The following is a 19,802-nucleotide window of genomic DNA, read 5'->3' as shown; positions in this document are numbered from 1 at the left end:
CGTGACCGGTGTCAGCGTTGGGCCGCACCGAAGCCGGAACGCAGCCAGAAGCGGTGTGATCGGCTGGGACGCCTCTTTCGCTCGTCGTGTTACGTCGTGGCCGGACGATTTCGGTTAAGGCGGGGATGACTTCGGGGACTTAGGACGGCAGTTCATACAGAGACATTGTCGAGCTTGCTTTTCCTGTCCGCACCGATGGCAACTGGCCGTGAGTCGACGACGCGGACGAGGATCGGCGGGACAAGTGTAGAAATAGTAGATCGGGGCGGCGGCGCGACCCCTGGGCAGAAGATCAACTGCTGATGATTGCGTCTCTCGAAATGCTGTGGTATGTAGAGTTGGGTTGGACAAAACCAAGGGTCGCCCCGCGCGGAATGGCGGACAACGGAGAGAAACAGGCTCGGCCGCGGTCGTGGCTTCGGCAACCACTCATAGTCTAACTCATCTGTACTTCGGAGGTACGTCCTGGTGGTACCGCCGCTAAGAGACAGGTACCAACCTACCCGGGACACGCCTCGCTCGAATACCGCCTTGGGTGGGGTGGGTGACCCGTTGGGTGGGTGCCCAGGTACCCTAGTCCCTAAAGACCTCGGGGAAAGGGTCCTAAAGTGATACGAAATACCATAGATATGCTAATACCTACAAGAAGTTTAAATTAAGATATAATTACCTAGTAGTTTAGTGTTTATATAATAGTATAATACTTATAATGTTATGTGTAGGATTATTTATATAATTAAAGAGTGCAGGGACTGGTAAGTATATGAATTATTAGTGAGCACCGGGTTTAGATAGCTACCTGGGCTGCCTTAACCGCTCGCAATGCCGGATTCCCGTCACATTATTATGGTACAGACCCGACGGTAACACTATAACTATGATTCATGTAGCAGACACTAACCGTGGTAAACTTGGCTAAATTCTGCACCTAGTGGACGTGACGCCCTGTCGCATAGACTGGCGTGTAGACACGCTTCGCACCAGTACAGTGCACTGATGAAATGTCCAGGCCTAAATACGTTGTCTGTTCTATTCCGAGCCAGCCACCCGCCATCGACACGCGAGAGACAAAGTTGTCTCGGTCTTCCGTCAGTCGAGACTACTGCGGCAGGATGAGAAGTCTCAGGATGAGAAGTCCTATCCCTATTTCAGGGAGAGGTCTCGAGACGAAGCCTTGGCTGCTTGCACCACTTGTCCCTTTTTCCGTGTTCGCTGTCGAAGGGTGCAGGAGGAGCAAGTCATTCGCACGCGTTGCAAACTCTGGCGTTGATCTCAGTTAGCCGTGTGCCTTCCACACGACGACATATTCAACATGAAGCCTTGCCTCCCAGGCCGCAATGCCATAACTCCGACGGAGGGTGACACTTCCAGGCCTCGGAGACAGCCACAAAGTCTTACATATGCCCGACCTTAACTATCTGCAGTTAGCAATGACATCTCACGGAAGGGCGAGGCGCACGGCACGCACCGCATATGAAAGACAGCAGACAGAGAACCTGGAGAACGGCAGGCCATCGCTGTTGCATTGGTTGTAGGTCCTGATCAAAAGCTTTCCGAGCTTGATAAGGGATCCTCAAGGGCGCCGTGAAGCGAGGCGCCAAGAGCCTGGCTCGTCCCACGGCCCGCGTGGACCGCCCGTGCCATGAGTGTTCGGTGAGCATCGGCGTCAGCCGCAGGCAAGCGGCCTTTGAACCAGAGGTTGGTGATTTCGTCGCGTGATGGCAGATATGCGACGCAGCACGCTGCAAGAATGGATTCGTGCTCCGACGGGACAGGGTCGAGCACTAGTGCCGTGGCAGCTTGACCTGGTACACCGTCAACCCACGCGGCAACCCCACCACAGACTGTGTCAACGCAGTCGATTCCGGCATCTGCGAGGGCTGCACCAGCCACAGTGATGCACCCGCTCAGCACGTTCATCATGTCCCATTCCTCAAGTCCCTGCTCGACTGCCGCATGCCGAGCCATTTCACCTTCCACGACAGTGACCACAACATCAACACCACTCTTCGGCCATCGATCTGCGATGACAGCTCCCCGAAGAGCGGTTTCCAGGTGGGTGCTCAAATCTCGCTCAGAAGAATCTCTCAAGTAGCCTCTCCGTTGGCGGGTTGCGAACGGCGCATACTTGACGTGAGTTGAGAGCACCATGTGTGGTGCGAATGGTGCTGACCGTGGCAATGATCGCGGGCCGTGGACCGTACACGTGAGTTTCATGCCACCGTTGACTCCAGATCGCGACTCCATCTCTAGGTATGCCGATCCTGAGGCAGAAGGCGTCACGCCAGTCTTGAGGTCTGAGAGATCTCTGCATCAGCACAAAGCATGATGGCCGCGTTGGGCAGTTACTTACATATCCCCCGAACACCGTCGGGTTTTCTGGTCCGTGATGCGAGGGAGGTAGAATCGTCTTCGTAGATAGGCGGAGTTGAAAGCCCACCAGGGCCATTGACTCGTCGGCGATCAGCCATGGTGCAATGTCGGCCGTCACTGTTGACGGTTTGCTCCTCTCCCAGCACTGCTCGAGGTAACAGCAGCAAACCCAGCACTGTGCATTTAGTGTAGATATGACGCTAGCGGGGCCGGCAACGGGCCCTTTGTTTCCGGCTTGCCGCCAACGACATGGGAGATTACCTAAGGTTTTTTTTTTTTGGGTGCACCACAAAACCTGGAATTCGTGCAGTAAACATCGTGCAATTTTCCTCCTTCTTCCTCTCCAGATCTCAGCGCATGACGTTCTGCATTGTCGTCGCGCTCGCCAGCACGAACGCAAGAAGTGCGGTTGGCATTCGCCAGCGGGGATGAGGCAGCAAGTGCAGTTTCGGCTTGCATCAAGAGCTGCCGAATATTCCTCTCTCTCTTGCTGGCTGGGTCATACCCCCGGATCGCTGCTCCAGAGCCTCTGCAACGGTAAGTCTGCACTCTCTCGTGCCTTCCAACACGGTTTACTTCGACATCAACATGATGATATCTCACACCACTGTTCCGCGACTCCTGAGCGCTTGAACAAACATGCACTACCATCTGAACTCCTAAACCGTTCCCCCGAGGGGCTGCGCTGGCACGCTTGGTCAAGCTCCTGGACACTTGCTGACGTACGCTCGGCCAGGTCATGTCATCTCAATCGCCTGTTGCGACTTCTGGAACATGGTGCACCTCCGTCCCATGCTTGGTACGTTCCCGTGCACCACGCCACACGTTGTGTAACCGCCATTTGCCTGCCATTTTGCCCTTTTTCATGATGAGAAACCATTCATCCAGTTCTGCTACTGAACCACTGTGATGACTCCCAATATACCATACCAAGATCTCTGATCTGGGCTTCGATTTCCCAACAAGATTCTACTCTGACTCGCCACTCGTCCTGAGTACCCGGCTGACAGAAATGCAGAGCGCGAATGCACCCTAGAATACGTTCGTTCTCGAAGCGGAACATTCTTGCTCAGCTACTAAGGGTACGTCTCCCCCAGCAACGGGATCTCATGCTGTGGGCTATAGCTGCTCGTCATGATGACACAAGTTCTATCCATTCCACTACTTCATGCTGGCCAAGTCGTCCTCCCACACTCGAGCGAATTTCTTTCGCAATGATGGGTTGTGGAGTTGCTCTTCAGCGTAATTCGACTTCCGTGCCCCTGCAACGGGTTGCTCGTTCTGCGCTGCCTGAAGTGGGTGGCCGGTCGGGATGACTGAGTAAACTGGCTTGTCTGACTGAAGCTCTTCGCTCTATTGAGACGCCCATTGCTGCTCGCGTTTGGACCAGTCGTCTAACGGAACTAGCAGGGAACGGGCCGGCTGGCTATCACGGCAATCAGCCCCGCGAAGTCGGGTGCTTTCTTTCTTCGAGGTGTAAGCTAACGAAACGGTGACTGCAATCGGGTAAGTACATCCTGCTCTGTCCTGAGATGTTGAGTTACGCCGTAGTGTGGCACCACCGCGGCAAACCTCCCCCATCGATCAAAGCGCCTACCGTAGTATGAGCTTTGTGTCGTGCCGACGGCTCTTAATTTTCATGGGTCCGAGTCCACAATTCTGTCCTTTCCCCAGGTAGTTACCCAACGCAGGCGATTCGATGTGCTGGAGTCACGCATGGGAAGCCCATTATGTTTTGTTGCATGGCGACGGCCAGCCGCCAGTTAGTCACGCTGTGCCTGAGACAAACACAGTATCTCGGTAAGTGCTGTGCACACAAAGGCTTTGGGGCGAACGTTGTCGCAACTGGGTCCCGCCCTATGTCCGGAAGTCTCGTGCATATTACTTGCCAAGCTAGATACCTCTAGAACGGCCCTTTGGCTACAGCCTGGTTCCGACGTGCCCGTGTGGCGCGACGAGGGCGATGCGTCATGAGCAAACCAACCATTTGCCGTACTGTAAGGGTTTTGATTGCCAGTCGTGTTGAAGAAGTGGGTCTTCATAATTTAAGGTACTCTTCTGTGCGTTCTACATGGCAACTCTGTACAGTAAGCGTTTCTCGCCAAGGTACCTATCATGTACCTATGTCGGGATGCCACTCGCTCTGAGTGCTCCGCCAGGCCAAGTATCAAGGGAGGCAGTCCCCGCTAAGACGGCCAACTACGTACGCGCTACCTGACATGTAAGTACCCGGAAGCGCGAGGTTCCTTACTTGGAAGTCCCTCCCTCGGCGCCCCTGCGAGACCCTTAGCGCGAATTGGCAGAGACGGGACCTGAACACATCGTACCAACCTGCCCTCGCAGGCAAAGAAGCCAACTCAGCACCTGCCTGACGCGCGATCCCCATCATTCCCGCTCGACATCGTTTGACTGCCAACTGTCGGTCGCAAGGCGGTCGAGTTCAGTCACCCAGGGCATCGTAGCCGTTTCTCCCACCCCAAGCAGCCGAGACGACATTTTGCAGCGCCCTGGCGCGCCTGGACCTTCACCCCTGAGCCCACCGGCCCAGCACGCACGGCTCTGCCGAGATCGTCGCCATCTTCGCATGTCTTGCTTCCCAGCAGCAAGATGATGCCCCGGCATCACACAAGCGGCTTTGCCAATGGCTACCCGCGCGGGAGCACTTTCGACATCTCTCCCCATAGGTGACCTCTCCAGCCTCAACTTTCCCTGGTGCCTGCTGCGCGTCGCTAACCACTTCGGTTGAGATACAGATTCCAGCCGCGAAGCTCCGTGCCAGCAAACCGCCGTCGAAGGAAGATACTGATCCGTCTTGCCGCGGTCGTTGCAGCGTTCCTTTTCCTCAGCCTGTGGCTCTGGCCCTCGAATCCTTTGGTCTCCGTCGTCTCCCTAGGCTTCTTGTCCTCGACCGCGACTCTCGAGCTCGAAACGGTGCGATACTACGATTTAACAAACGTCCAGGGTTCGGCCCGTGGCTGGGAGCGGGAGGAGCGCATCCTTCTCTGCGTCCCTCTCCGAGATGCTGAACCGCATCTTCCCATGTTTTTTGCTCACCTGCGAAACTTCACATACCCCCACCACCTCATTGACCTTGCCTTCCTTGTGTCCGACTCCAAGGACCGCACCTTGGAGGTGTTGACAGAGAATTTGGAGCGAATCCAAGCCGATCAGGACCCCAAGCAACCTTATGGCGAGGTATCCATCATCGAGAAGGACTTCGGCCAAAAGGTCAATCAGGATGTGGAAAGTCGCCATGGGTTTGCCGCACAAGCCAGCCGCAGAAAGCTTATGGCGCAGGCGCGAAATTGGCTGCTCAGTGCTGCATTGCGTCCTTATCACTCGTGGGTGTACTGGCGCGATGTCGACGTGGAGACGGCGCCCTTCACAATTCTGGAGGATCTAATGCGCCATAACAAAGATGTCATTGTGCCGAGTAAGTCCCTCGATCGGCCTTTGGTGCGCACTGCGCTAATCCCGGCATTCAGACGTTTGGCGACCCCTGCCTGACTGGCTTGGTGGCGAGCAGCCCTACGACTTGAATTCGTGGCAAGAGTCTGAAACAGCGCTGGCCCTGGCCGATACCCTGGATGAAGATGCTGTCATTGTGGAGGGTTACGCGGAGTACGCCACTTGGAGGCCGCATCTTGCTTACCTTCGCGATCCTTACGGTGACCCCGACATGGAGATGGAGATTGACGGCGTTGGAGGCGTCAGCATTCTCGCCAAGGCAAAGGTTTTCCGTGCCGGTGTCCACTTTCCCGCATTCAGCTTCCAGAAACACGCCGAGACTGAGGGCTTTGGAAAGGTGAGTGGGCTGTGCCAGGACGAGCCGCCCTTGGCTGACAGGATGCATGCAGATGGCAAGGCGTATGCAATACTCAGTGGTCGGCCTACCCCACTACGTCATATGGCATCTGTACGAGCCGAGCGTCGATGACATCAAGCACATGGAGGTATGGTATAGTGAATTGGGCTGAGATCAGATATTTGACTGACTGATTCCATAGGAAATGGAGCAAGAGCGACTTGCCAGGGAGAAGGAGGAGCAAGAGAAGAAAGCTAAGGAGCAAAAGATCAAAGAGGAATTCGGGGACGCGAATTCGCAATGGGAGAAGGACAAGAAGGACATTAAAGAGCAGCAGCAGCAGCAGCAGCAGCAGCAGCAGCAGCAGCAGCAGCAGAAACCCCGAGATGCCGAGGCGGGGGGCTCGCGCGATGGCGCAGCGGCGAAGGCAGCTGGGGCGGCAGCGGCGAGAGGCGCCAATGCAGCGTAGGTCCCCCCAGGTAGGGAGACGCGCAATTCTTCTTGTTTGAGCGAAGGAAGACGTATTGGGAAGTGGTGGCATCCATGAGCTCCCGTCTCTTCCTCTCGGCCCATCACCCTCTCGGTGGGTCGGTCTCTGGGTGCGAAACAGGGTGTACACTATTAGCATTGGAGCATTGGATCGGACCAGCAAGGGCGTTATACACGAGATTGCTATGTCATCAATTCGTGCCACGTTTGCATACCTAGGTGTGCACCTTCGGAATGACTACTGCCTAAGGCATCCGGTTCTGGTTCCTCAGGCGCCCAACAGCCTGAGGCGCCCGAGTCTCTTAGAAGCTTCATGAAAGGATGGTACTGCACACGGATTCAGTGCTTGCGTGATATAGTAGCACATGTCCTTATTTGACAATTCGGCAGCAGGCACCAAGGGGTCTCTGTGTCGAGGCTAGTACCTGCGTACCTGTTAGTGCCTGACCTTGATACCTATACGTATTTAGTGTCTGGTGGAGGCAGGTCGCCGTGCTCACCTTGGAAGAAACTGGGCCCACTCAGCCAATCACAGTTGACCCAGTGTGAACTGCAAGGCTGTCGTCGAGGATCCAACTGACCAGACATTGTCGCCTCCTGCCCATTTCATACAGCAGCCTTGACGAGACTTCCCGCCGACAAGCGCGGGATACCTTCGCAAACCGTGATCGCGACACATTGGCCTCTTCTCGATGCCCTCGCGTCAACAGCCCAGTTGCATCTAAGCTTGGTTTGCCGCTCCCCTCGATCCTTTCGCAGGGAACGACTGTTCGAAAGGACACCTTCGTCTGGCGTTGGCGGCCCCGAGCCTTCGCTTCGCGACAGTCATCAGTGGGGAATAGTACGTACCGGTCGCTTCGCTGCGCCATCCCTTTCGACCGCTTGATGCGCCCCCAAATCGCGAGAACTGGCAACTGACAGCGTCGCGTCTTCGGGTAGAACGTCGTTGCTCCCCTTGGTACCCACACAGATCATGAGCCGCGATGCCCAGGTGTCTGGCACAGCGGGTGGCTCCGTGCCCACCTCCGACCTCGTGATGCCCTCGCAAGAATCCCAACCCCCCGATGCGCCGCGAATGCGTTACCGCAGCCGCCCAGTCTCCGTTGCCGTCGACCCCATATCTCTCGTCATCTCCGAATGCATCTCGATCACGTCGGCCATCCAGAAACATGCCCGATCCCCGCACTCGTCCGTTTCGGCCATCCTCGGCGGCAGTCCCAATCCTATACACCTTGGGCCGCCGAGCCCTGCCCTCAAAGGCCGGAGCAGAAGCCCGCTCGCCCCTACAACGCTCCCCACCGACGGCAGCACGGATGCTATCGCCAACAGTCGCTGGGGCCTCCGAGGCCAACGGGGCAAGAGTATGCAGGACAATCCCATGATTGCTGGATTTGGCAAGTTGAGGCATGAGATCGCCGCCGTCAAGGGTCAGTATTCTCCGTCCTCGGGTCCTGGTCCGTGACGTTGACCAAGCGGGCAGATATCGGCACATTTGACGCCCCGACACTGCTGGCGCCCTTCCTCCTCGTCATCCAAGCCAAGGGAACAGCGGCGCCCGTTACGATCCTCGCTCTCGGCGCGTTGAGGAAGTTTCTTGCCTACGGTTTTGTCTGCTCCGAGTCGCCTCGATTTGCCTTGGCGATGCAGTCACTGTCCGCTGCTGTAACGCACTGTCAGTTCGACGTGAGCGATTCAGCGCAAGGAGAGGTGGTGCTGCTCATGATCCTCAACCTCATGGAGGACATGATGTCAGGACCCGGAGGCGAATTCTTGAGCGACGAGAGTGTATGCGACATGATGGGCCGTGGCTTGGCCATCTGCTCCCAACCGCGGTTCTCCCCTGTCCTTCGGAGGACTGCAGAGGCGTCAATGGTGAGGATGTGCCAGATCATCTTTGAAGATATCAAGCATTTGGAAGCAGAGGCGGGGACCGGAAGTGACGACCTGGACCACCGAACACAGGACGACCTTGGGCGTATCAGGATGGATGAACCGAGTGCGACGAGCCCTGCAGAGGAGCCCTCTGGCGACGAGACTCCAGCCCTGCCCGCCAGTCGTCAGGCCTCTCCTGGTCCTGATAATGCCAATGGCTCCTCCGATCAGCCCTCCGCAGATTCATCGACGGAAGATGGCAGCGATGGATCAGAATCGGTGGACCTCAAGCCCTACTCTCTACCATCCGTTCGGGAGCTTTTTCGCGTCCTCGTCAATTTTCTGGACCCCAACGACCGCCAACACACAGACACGATGAGGGTCATGGCCATGCGTATCCTTCATGTGGCCCTCGAAGTATCCGGGCCGTTCATAGCCCGCCACCCGGCGCTCGCGACAATCGCCGAAGATCGACTGTGCTGCTTCCTCTTCCAGCTCGTCAGGTCCGATAACATGGCTGTCCTACAAGAGTCCCTTATTGTCGCTGGCACGCTACTGGCAACTTGCAGGGGGGTGCTCAAGCTGCAGCAAGAGCTCTTCCTGTCCTACTTGGTCGCATGCCTCCACCCAACCGTGCCCATACCTCGGGAGCCGGGAATTGATCCTTCGTTGTACTCCGGCATACCAGAGACGCCAAAGCTGGTCAAGCCCCCTGCCTCACAGCAAGGAAGCGGTCGTTCCACGCCAGTCCCCGTTAAGGATAGGCAGAAGCTGGGCCTGGAAGGCGGCGCTCGCAAGCCCGACGCTCGCCAAGCCATGGTCGAGAGTGTCGGGGTCTTGTCGCGTATGCCGACGTTTGTGACAGAGCTTTTTGTCAATTATGACTGCGATGAAGACCGAGCCGATATGTGCGAAGATCTAATCGGACTCCTTTCACGCAACGCGTTACCAGACTCGGCAACCTGGAGCACCACAAGCGTTCCACCACTATGTCTCGATGCACTCTTGCGATACATTCAATTCCTAGCTGAGCGGCTGGACGAGGAACCCGTATATGATGGCTATCCGGAACCCGGTCTGCTGAAGGAACAGCGACGGCGAAAGAGGATCATTGTCAAGGGCACGAGCAAGTTCAACGAGAAACCAAAGGTTGGTTTGGGCTACCTGGAAGCGCAAGGTATCCTTGCAGATGCCAAAGATCCTGTTGAGGTGGCCAGACTCCTGAAGGGTACATCGCGGGTTTCCAAGTCCGTCCTCGGCGATTTTCTTTCCAAGAAAGGGAACGAGGCCATCCTAAATGCGTTCATGGACGAGTTCGACTTTTCAAACAAACGCGTCGACGAAGCTCTGAGGGTCTTGCTGGAGACTTTCCGGCTGCCAGGAGAGGCCCCGCTCATCGCATCAATAGTGGAATCCTTCTCTGAGAAGTATTGCTCCGGAAATACACCTGAGATGGTGGCCAACAAGGATGGCGTCTTCATTCTCACTTACGCGATTATCATCCTGAACACCGACCAGCATAACCCAAACCTCAAGTCCTCGAAACGAATGACCTTCGACGATTTTTCGAGAAACCTTCGCGGACAGAATAATGGCCAGGATTTCTCAGTCGAGTTCCTACGAAATATTTTTGACTCAATCAAGTCAAACGAAATCATCCTCCCCGACGAGCACGACAACAAGCACGCCTTCGACTATGCCTGGAGAGAACTGTTGCTGAAGACTGAGTCTGCAGGGGACCTCATTGTGTGCAACACCAACATTTACGATGCCGACATGTTCGCCGCGACCTGGCGGCCCATTGTCTCCACGTTGTCTTACGTCTTCATGTCCGCATCAGACGATGCCGTTTTCGCCCGAATTGTCACTGGCTTCGACGAGTGCGCCAGAATCGCGGCAAAATACGAGAATTCGGAGGCTCTTGATCAGATTGTCTACTCCTTGAGCCACATGAGCACCCTGGCTGCCGAGCTACCATCGAACACGTCGCTCAACACCGAGGTACAGGTCGGTGATAACAGCGTCATGGTCAGCGAATTGGCAGTCAAGCTAGGGAGGGACTTTCGAGCGCAGCTGGCAACCCTGGTCCTGTTCCGGGTTGTTACTGGCAACGAGCCATTGATCCGACGGAGTTGGAAATACGTACGCTACATACCCTGATCCCCCCAAGCTCCGAATTGCGTCACGAGATTTTGCAACCAAGTCACTGACAGTATCTAGATCATACAATTGTGGCGCAACTTGTTCGTGAATTCTCTTGTTCCGCCATTTCCCGCACTCGACGTCTCAACAATGCCGATCTCGCCTATTCCGTTGCAAACGCCATCTCAGGTTATAGACAGAGCTTCTCGCGCGGCCGATACCGGGTTTTTCAGCGCCTTCACGTCTTACATCTCCAGCTACGCGGCAGATGACCCCCCTGAGCCATCGGAGGAGGAGCTGGAAAGCACGCTCTGCACTGTTGACTGTGTGAAATCATGTAACATGGATACAGTCTTCAGCAACATCGCGTGAGTTTTCGAACATGGCGCGGCACAATCTACCGCAGTGTGTTAACCAGGATTCGACAGGAACATGCCCGCCTCTCTGGCAGCAGAGCTTGTGCAGTCGATGCTGGATCAAATCCCTGAGGACGACCATGCAGGTGTCATCAGTGTCAAGCACGATGCACCAACGACATCCCCTACTAATGGACAGGCTCCTGTAACGTCATTACCCAGATATGATCCGGGCACACCGTATATCCTTGAGTTCTCTACGATCCTCGCTACCCGCGACGCTGCGTCAATTGAGCGCATGGGCAAGGTGGTTTTTGATACAGTCCAGCAAGTACTTCGCGAGCCGGGCCGGTGGCACCCGATAACACTATCCCGTGCATCATTCTACGCTCTTTACATTCTGAAAATAGGCTATGTGAGTCAAATATCTTTTTTTGGGCCTGATCTGCATTTGCCGTCAACCCAAGGTCCTCGTTGTGCTGACTGCTGGTACAGGACCACGACTTTGCGAATGTGCCGTTCTTGTTGCATACCATCTCAAGCCTGCCGCAAGACGTCGTTGTCAAGACGTCGGACACCATACTCAAGGGGCTGGCCACCTGTACTGAGGAGCCAGGTCCCTTGAGAAGTGAGATGATGACCTCGCCTGACTTCTGGGCAATCCTGAGGATCCTGGCAGCAAATGAAGGGTCCGCCGCACTGGTGTTCGACATCCTTGAGAAGAGCAGTGTGGGCAGTCCTCCGGCGATCATGGCAGACAATTACGAAGCAGCAGTGGCTCTCCTGGACTACTTTGCCTCCTCTGCCGCCACGCAGTCCATTCCCCCAAAGGCGGCGGATACGGTCCAGCATCGCAGGGGGGAAAAGCAAGGGAAACACGCCGCACCGTAAGATTGCCCAGTTCAAGGTCAGCTCCCAGAAATGATAGGTCAGCTGATTCCAATGTCAATGACTAGGCAGAATCAAACAATCGCGCGCGCATGCAGAGCGGTCAACTTGCTGCACGGCATGACTGCCCGTGTGCCTCAGCTCATGCAGCAATCGCACCTCGAAAGCAGTGAAGGCAAGTCATGGCATGCAGTTGCCTGGGCACCTTTGCGCGATCGAATTCTTGCTAACTACGTTTGTGCGTTTAAGCTTGGTCCGCATACTGGCTCCCCATCTTCGAGGCTCTCATGACACAGTGTACCAACCCGCGCCGTGAGGTGCGACAGCTGGCGTTTTCGGCAATGCAGCGTTCGCTCCTCTCACCGGAGCTGACATATACGGATGCAAAGGAATGGACCGCCATATTCAGCAAAGTGCTATTTCCGCTAATCCTCCGGCTCCTGAAACCTGAGGTGTTCACTGTGGACCGAGACGGGATGAGCGAGATGAGGGTGCAGTCTGCTTCGCTCTTGTGCAAAGTATTCCTCCAATATCTGGTGCTGTTGTCTGAATGGGACGGCATGCTGGACCTTTGGGTCCAGATCATCGATGTCATGGATCGCCTCATGAACAGCGGGCAGGGTGATAGCCTGGTACGTCCCTTCCCTTTTCATGGCCTTGGCGAGCATGAGTCAGACGACTAATGGCCGTTTCACAGGAGGAGGCAGTGCGGGAGAACCTCAAAAACGTGGTTCTTTTCATGTCAAGCAGTGGGCTCCTCGTCTCCCCAGCGGAGAACCCGGCCAAACAGGAGCTGTGGGACGAGACCTGGAAGCGCGTGGATAGATTCCTCCCCGACTTGCGAAACGACCTGGCCGCTGAGGGTGCTGATGAGAGGGAAGCAACCGGAGGTGACCAGGAGAAGAAGACGGATATCACGGGGGTGGATTTCAAGGCCCCAAGCAAGGGAACCGAACCAGCTCGAAAGGGGGAGGGGGAGGGGCAGGACCATGAAGGACAGGACCAACTAAGCCAGGACTGATTCCTTGGAGACGGCGACCTCGCGACCCAGAGGCCCGCTCGTACATGGAATATGCACGCCGTCACTCGGTCGCGGTTACAGGGGGCGGCCGTTGGAGCCGCGTCAGTCCCGAGAAAAGACGTGGCACTGCCATGAGCGAAGGGTCCGAATGGAAATGGGAGAACGGACGCATGAGCCTCTGAGATCTGTGACCGACGTGGCATGCGATCAAACAAGACAGCGACGACGTGCAAGCCTCGGCTACCTACCTACGGTGTATGTGAGATGGCACTTTAGCGGGCTGCCTCATCAGGGTAACCTCAGTGCCGCCATCGAGAGACTGGTAATTTATATGGTGGTTGCTGCACAGAACTGCTCTGCGCCCTGATCAACCCATTGCTCCAAGTCCGTCTGTTTTGCAGCGCAAGCCGGCTGTTGGTGGCGGCGGGCGCTGCAGGTAAGCTCTAGGTACATAGTAGTACGGAGGAACCTGTCTTTACCTCGACCTCCAGATACCATATCAGACATCTATCCTAAATCAGTACCCAAGTGACTTGGCAAGCTCTTAGCCCAGATGCCATGCCGGGCTTGAGAGGTGAGTACTGCCTAGGTATCGAGGTGGCTGCCTGGGGCATCGAGTACTACTGAGGTACTTTACCTAAGTCCAGATGCGTACAAGGTACATAATACCTGCGACGTAAATACCTAGTACCTAGTGCCGTACGTACCCTTGGTACCTAGTAGTAGGTAGTACCTGACCTCACGCGCCCGCACCCAGGCCCTGAACCTCTCACCTTGTCAACTCTCTGCGATTCATTATACCGTCGCTCTTTTGTTCTCGCATCTCACTCTCCCCAGCACCATCCCCCATCCCCCCAAATCACGAGTACGCTCGCGAGGCGTCATTACGTTTCCCTCATTGGCGACGCGTATCGTAGACACAGGGTTCGCACCGTTTAAGCCATTGCCATTCAGCGGCCTCGTTCTGCCACCGAGGCTCAGCAATCATCGGAGCGATGAGCGAGTGGCTGCGAATGAGCACCTGACCCGACCACGTTGCCAAGCTGGACCGGCAACTGATCGATCATCAGCGGTTCGGTGAGTACCAGCCCGGTCGGGGTTCAGGCTCTCTGTGCTCGGTACAGTTTCCCTTTGAATGCGGGTTGTTGTCATCTGATGGCAGCTAGCATCACCCGCTTTGCCACGACGAGCCGCCAGCCAACATGGACGACTCTGCACCTCTGGTAGCTGGGCAGCCACCACCGGCAACGGATGGACTGAGCGCAAAGGGGTCGCAACCTCAATCTCCGGACCCGGCCATGGAAGGCGCTCCCGTCTTTCCCCTTCTGCAAAACTACCAGGCTGCGAGTCCGCCGTCGGCGCCTGTGGCCCCTCCTCGGAATGGAGCTGCCGAGGAGGACAACGACGGCGAACCCGCTGTTGCCATGCCGTTTGCCCGCACGTCTAGCCCTGACTCAGCCTCGCGTATGCCCCCGGCTTCAACCAGCGGCGGCGGCGACGACGACGACCGGCTGTCGGATCGCCTCGTCTACAAGATGCACAAGTTCAGTCTCTACGAGACTGCTAGCCGCTACTACGTGGTTGGGGTCGATGTGAGCGAGAAGAAATACAGAATACTCAAGATTGACCGCACGACCGAGGGCGCAGAGCTCAACATGACGGATGATAAGATTGTCTATTCTCTCAAGGAGATGAACCTGCTCCTCGACACCATAGACGACGGCAATCGCGGCACCGGGGGCATCAGGCTTCGCTGCACTACCTGGGGCCTCCTCGGCTTCATCAAGTTCACTGGCCCGTACTACATGCTTCTCATCACCAAAAAAAGCACAGTCGCTATGGTCGGCGGCCACTACATATACCAGATTGAGGGCACGGAGCTTATCCCACTCACCCCTGGTCGCTCCAAGCCTGACCCTCGAAACACCGAGGAGCAAAGGTTCTTGGGTATCCTCAACAACCTTGATCTCACCAAGTCCTTCTACTACAGCTACTCCTACGATGTCACTCGCACCCTCCAATACAACGTCACGAGGGAGAGGGCTGCGCTCGCAAAGGGGACCCTGCCGCCCTCAGACCAAGATTTCAACGCCATGTTTGTCTGGAATGACTATCTCCTGCAGCCAGCCGTAGCATCGTTGCGAGATCCGTACGACTGGTGCCGCCCCATCATTCATGGCTACATCGATCAAGCGGGTGAGTCTGCGTCTCCACAGCCCGGTTCCTGGTCGTGATGTGCATGAGATAATGACGTCGCCAGCTCTCTCCATATACGGGCGAACCGCGCATATCACCGTGATTGCCCGACGCTCACGTTATTTTGCTGGGGCGCGGTTCTTGAAGCGCGGCGCCAACGATCTGGTACGTTGACGATCGCCATCCATTGACGCTTGCCCTGTCTCTGTGCATGCATCGCCTTTCCAAAATCTGACATGGCCGTCTATCAGGGGTACGTCGCCAACGATGTCGAGACGGAGCAAATCGTGGCCGAGTCCCTGACCACGTCGTTCCACGCTCCCGGCCCACGACTCTACTGTAGCCCGCAATACACGTCTTACGTCCAGCACCGCGGGAGCATCCCTCTGTACTGGACGCAGGACAGTACTGGCGTCACGCCTAAACCGCCCATTGAGCTCAATCTTGTAGATCCTTTCTATGGCGCTGCCGCCTTGCACTTTGACAACCTTTTTGAGCGCTACGGGGCGCCTATTTATGTCGTCAACCTCATCAAGGCCAAGGAGAGACAGCCCCGGGAATCGAAGCTTTTGGAAGAGTACACGCATGCCATCGACTACCTCAATCAATTCCTACCGGCAGGAAAAAAGATCATCCATAAGGCCTGGGACATGAGCAGGGCGTCCAAAGTTCGCGGTGGCGACGTCATCGGAAATTTGGAGCTCATTGCCGAGTCGGTTCTGAGTACAACGGGCTTCTTCCAGAATGGCGACGGACGGACGAACCCAATGACAGTCCAGAACGGTGTAGCCCGCACTAACTGCATCGATTGCTTGGACCGGACCAACGCTGCGCAGTTCGTCATCGGGAAGCGCGCCCTCGGCCACCAACTTCACGCACTGGGTATTCTTGACGACACCACTGTCGAGTACGATACGGACGCCGTAAATCTGTTCACACATATGTGGCACGACCACGGAGACACTATTGCGGTTCAATACGGCGGCTCTCAACTAGTAAATACCATGGAAACATACCGCAAGATCAATCAGTGGACAAGCCACTCCCGGGACATGATTGAGAGCTTCAAGCGCTACTACAACAACTCCTTTCTGGACAGCCAGCGACAGGAAGCGTACAATCTCTTTCTGGGGAATTATATCTTTACTCAAGGGCAGCCCATGCTTTGGGACCTTGCCACAGACTATTACCTCCACCACGCCGATCCCAAGGATTGGTCTGCCGCGAAGCAGGTCAGGTACATAAACTGGTACACCTTGTCTCATCTCCACGATAGGGCCGTTCCCCCACGCTTGCCAGTGCGCGGCCCGATTGCCTCTCACCCTGTTGACTTTTTCGACGACTACTGGCTCGAGTATTACCGCCCAGCAACCTTGTCTTCGTTCCCCAAGATGTTCGCTTACAAAATGAACTCGACTATCAAATACATTCCGCTCAAGTCAACCCAAGACGGTCGATACGACCTCAGTCCCTTTCGTGTGCGCACCGACGGGGATGCTGAAGCCGACAAGAAGAAGACGAGACGAGATCCGCCGTACACCACTCCGTCAGGCTCACCGCAGCTGCCGACGCGTGATGATGACTCCGCCTCCATCGCTTCGGGCCGAGCGACGAACAAGGCCATGTCGCTGCAGCGCTGGCTCCAGCCACTGCAAGATAAGGACCAAGCCGTCATGCCAAACGCAGACGCTATAGCAACGACCGCCGGGGCCACTTTGTCCGTGGAACGCAGCAAGACGAAACCCACAGCTCTCGAGAAATCGAAGGCTGCGCAGTGGACATTCACCAAGGCAGTCCACGACTCTCTCAATCCGTTCGTGAGAGACCAAGAAGCTGAAGACTATGAGCGATATATACGCCACCCGCAGAATTTGCCTCTCGTGGTTTCTACCGATGCTCCCATCGACATCGACTCGTCGGAATACCAAGAATATGTCGACGGCAATTGGCGTGACCACGGACTCATGGTGGCCGGCACCGAAGAAGAAGTCGATGTGTACGCGGAGCTGCTGAGAGTCGGCGAGAATCCCCTCACCGTAACAGAAGGAGACGGTGCCAAGAAGCGATACAAGGCGTACCGTAAATGGCTTCGCGGCAAGTCCTTCTTCAAACAACAGCCGCTCGACTAGGTGTTTCCCCATTCTGGGATTGCGACACTCGGATCTCACCTTTCATCCCCCAGTTGCGTATCGCTTGCATTCTCCGCAAAGAGTGCAGTGAGCCGAGGCTCTCTACGCACTGCTTCGAATACGCCTTGCTTCATTTCCGGCTTGTGCTCTCCCAGGGAAGCCATAACCAGCCTTGCCGAGGTCCGAAGCCGATCTTGGAGTCGCTTTCTGTCACCCGCAGAAAGCGGTTCGTTCCCTAGCTGCTCTTGATCCTGCACGTTCAACCAGCACTCAGATGTGGCACGAATTACGCGCCTTCCGTGTGCCGATCCGGACAGCCTTGGCCAACAGTGCAGCACGATGGAACATAACAGGTCGATCGCGGCTTCGACTGTGGGAGGGTGGGCCACTGCGAATGGGTCGGTCATTGTTGACTCGACCATACCAAGCAGATCCTTATTTGCCGAGAAAGTCAGCTTCTGCAGGATAGGCGGCTCTGCAAGTAGTGACTTACCTGAAGATGTCGTACAGAGAAGACACCCAAGCAGGATACGATGCCGGCGGCATTGCGCATCAAAATTTCGGCGATGGTGACGTGCTCGGAGGCATGATGGTAGCCCTCCAATATTCCATCCCTCAAAACCTTGTCCAAGATGCGCCTCCTCAAGGGGTGCTCGGGATCTGGGTCTGCTTGGGCCAGCTGCATGAGCACTGGGTATGCGGCGCGGAGAAGCTTGGCGGATTCAGGCTCAGGGGTAAGGCTTGGGAGGGACAGGAGAGTCGGAAAGATTGCATCCTGCAGAAGATCCCCAACGCCGGTATTCCTAAGGGTCTTAGGCGAGCATTTATGCACAAAGACGGACACAAGTTGGAGGCCCCTCTCCCGCACCGTGATATCATGGTCCGTCGTAAAGGCGAGAAGGGCAGGTAAGAATAGCGACCACTTCTCGTCAATAAGATCGTGCTGTTGGCATCCTTTGTTAGCTATGACTCTCCTCTGTTCTCCCAAGCGAATACACCCTTGATGATGTATCAGTGGGAATGTGATTGACGGACATGTGCCTTCTCTACTGCCCAGCCGAAGACGGTCGTCACTGGGGGCTCGCAACGCTTCCACGCCGCATCCAGCCGTGCTTTTTGAGAAGCGTCGGTATTGTGGTGAAATTGCACAGGCCTCCCTGAGCCAGTGAGCCTACTGCTTGCCGCTGATGAGATAATTGGCCTAATGTAGCTCTGAAGGAGGGGTCCGCTGATGAAATCGGCCAGTTTTTCTTGGGGCAGCTGTGACTGTACGAGTTGAGCCGCAAGACACGCCCCCCCACTGGTGGTCCAAGGCGCGCTGTCTTCGGTATACGCAATGACAGTTATAAGCGCAGCGTCATCCAGGGGGGACGAAAGCAGGGCCAAGCAAGCCAGAGCGAGCTCTGCCGCGGGACCTCGAGAGGCCATATCTGGAAAGAGGGCACAGGGTGAGTGACTCGTCTGTGGAAGACATCTTCAACGCCGGCTTTCCATGGCATACCTATTGTCCCGTCAAGCGGGAGCACAACGGCAATAATTGCTTGACAGAGCTCTTGTGTGTTTGCTGGGCCACTTCTGCCGAGGAGTGGCGTCTTGGAGAGGCGGGCGTACAGGTTCAGCATTTCGTCGTGGCGACTCTGCGCACCAAGACGCATTGCAAGTCAGCAGGGCTGTCCAATTCCGCAAGATGGGCTATTTTCTGACAGTCGATGAGAGCGAGCTACCGGGGCTTCATGAGGAGTGGTTTCGCACTGAACGACATACCTTTCCGTCTGGCGCGGCCCGCAACTTGGCGGCGGCACGGTCGAACCAGAGGTTGGAGCTGTGTTCATCGATCCAGTCCTTGATATCCAGGGCCACATCAATCAGGTCCAATTGCTCGAGGTTGCCGCGGCACAGGAAACGCCGAGTCATGGCAACAGCCGGTGTCGAATGCGGCACCAAACCACGCGTGGCGGACAAGCTTTCGTTATCAGGAAGAAAAGACAAACCGCTCAGGGCTTTAGATATTATTGGGTGCACGGCGTTGGTCAACGACACGTCGAGTTTGTCGCTGGGTTGGTTGAGCATCTATGAGTATTCGTGTTGTTCGCGCGACAGCCCAGGATGTCGAGACTTGAGAAGTTGAGATACACGTTGTGTTCGGGTACGTGCGAGTACTTAATTCACACATGGTTTCTGCACTGTGTCGATATCTTCAGTCTTCACGGAACCACCGGGTGTATCATGTCTCCTTCGGGTCGCCGAGAGCCGCGCGCCTTGGAAAAGGATTAACCAATCGGTTTAGAGGTTTAGGAGCATTTACTGATTCGCCTTCAAGGTTATGCAAGCACACAGGGCAGACCATTGGACATGAGGAGCTTGCAAAATGTCACCAGCCGAGAGAACTTGTTTGCAAGGCCGATGTCACCATGGGAAGCACTTGCGGGACGTGCGGCGCACTCTGTGTGGATAGCAACAGCTACCGCAATGCACCTCGAGTCATTCGGAGAGGATAGTCCAGGAAGCTGCCCTGTCCCTATCACGCCCAA

The 19,802-nt window shown here is 55.9% G+C and overlaps 4 protein-coding genes across 4 annotated transcripts; 3 read left to right on the top strand and 1 right to left on the bottom strand.

Annotated features, from left to right (window-relative positions):
- Positions 1 to 4,980: 4,980 nt before the first annotated feature.
- PLICBS_004655 (mannan polymerase II complex anp1 subunit) lies at positions 4,981 to 6,647 on the top strand (the record flags this gene model as incomplete). Its single annotated transcript, XM_065600567.1, has 5 exons — positions 4,981 to 5,057; positions 5,127 to 5,806; positions 5,859 to 6,178; positions 6,231 to 6,326; positions 6,381 to 6,647. The coding sequence occupies 5 exons, from the start codon at positions 4,981 to 4,983 to the stop codon at positions 6,645 to 6,647; spliced, it is 1,440 nt and encodes a 479-aa protein (XP_065456639.1).
- Positions 6,648 to 7,640: 993 nt separating this feature from the next.
- On the top strand, positions 7,641 to 12,946 carry PLICBS_004654 (GDP/GTP exchange factor for ARF; the record flags this gene model as incomplete). The annotated part of the gene is made up of 8 exons (XM_018325979.2): positions 7,641 to 8,094; positions 8,148 to 10,681; positions 10,760 to 11,049; positions 11,110 to 11,452; positions 11,533 to 11,924; positions 11,994 to 12,094; positions 12,175 to 12,557; positions 12,623 to 12,946. The coding sequence occupies 8 exons, from the start codon at positions 7,641 to 7,643 to the stop codon at positions 12,944 to 12,946; spliced, it is 4,821 nt and encodes a 1,606-aa protein (XP_018175731.2).
- A 1,202-nt stretch (positions 12,947 to 14,148) lies between these two features.
- PLICBS_004653 (phosphatidylinositol-3,5-bisphosphate 5-phosphatase) lies at positions 14,149 to 17,271 on the top strand (the record flags this gene model as incomplete). Its single annotated transcript, XM_018325981.1, has 3 exons — positions 14,149 to 15,142; positions 15,207 to 15,307; positions 15,394 to 17,271. 3 exons carry the CDS (start codon positions 14,149 to 14,151, stop codon positions 17,269 to 17,271), a joined length of 2,973 nt encoding a protein of 990 aa, XP_018175733.1.
- A 235-nt stretch (positions 17,272 to 17,506) lies between these two features.
- Positions 17,507 to 19,185, bottom strand: PLICBS_004652 (uncharacterized protein; the record flags this gene model as incomplete). Its single annotated transcript, XM_065600566.1, has 3 exons — positions 17,507 to 17,515; positions 17,765 to 18,214; positions 19,036 to 19,185. The coding sequence occupies 3 exons, from the start codon at positions 19,183 to 19,185 to the stop codon at positions 17,507 to 17,509; spliced, it is 609 nt and encodes a 202-aa protein (XP_065456638.1).
- Between the last annotated feature and the right edge of the window lie 617 nt (positions 19,186 to 19,802).

The sequence above is a fragment of the Purpureocillium lilacinum genome (assembly GCF_023168085.1).
Source record: "Purpureocillium lilacinum CBS 284.36 DNA, scaffold_3, whole genome shotgun sequence".
Classification (NCBI taxonomy): domain Eukaryota; kingdom Fungi; phylum Ascomycota; class Sordariomycetes; order Hypocreales; family Ophiocordycipitaceae; genus Purpureocillium; species Purpureocillium lilacinum.
This window is presented reverse-complemented; position numbering and strand designations above follow the sequence as displayed.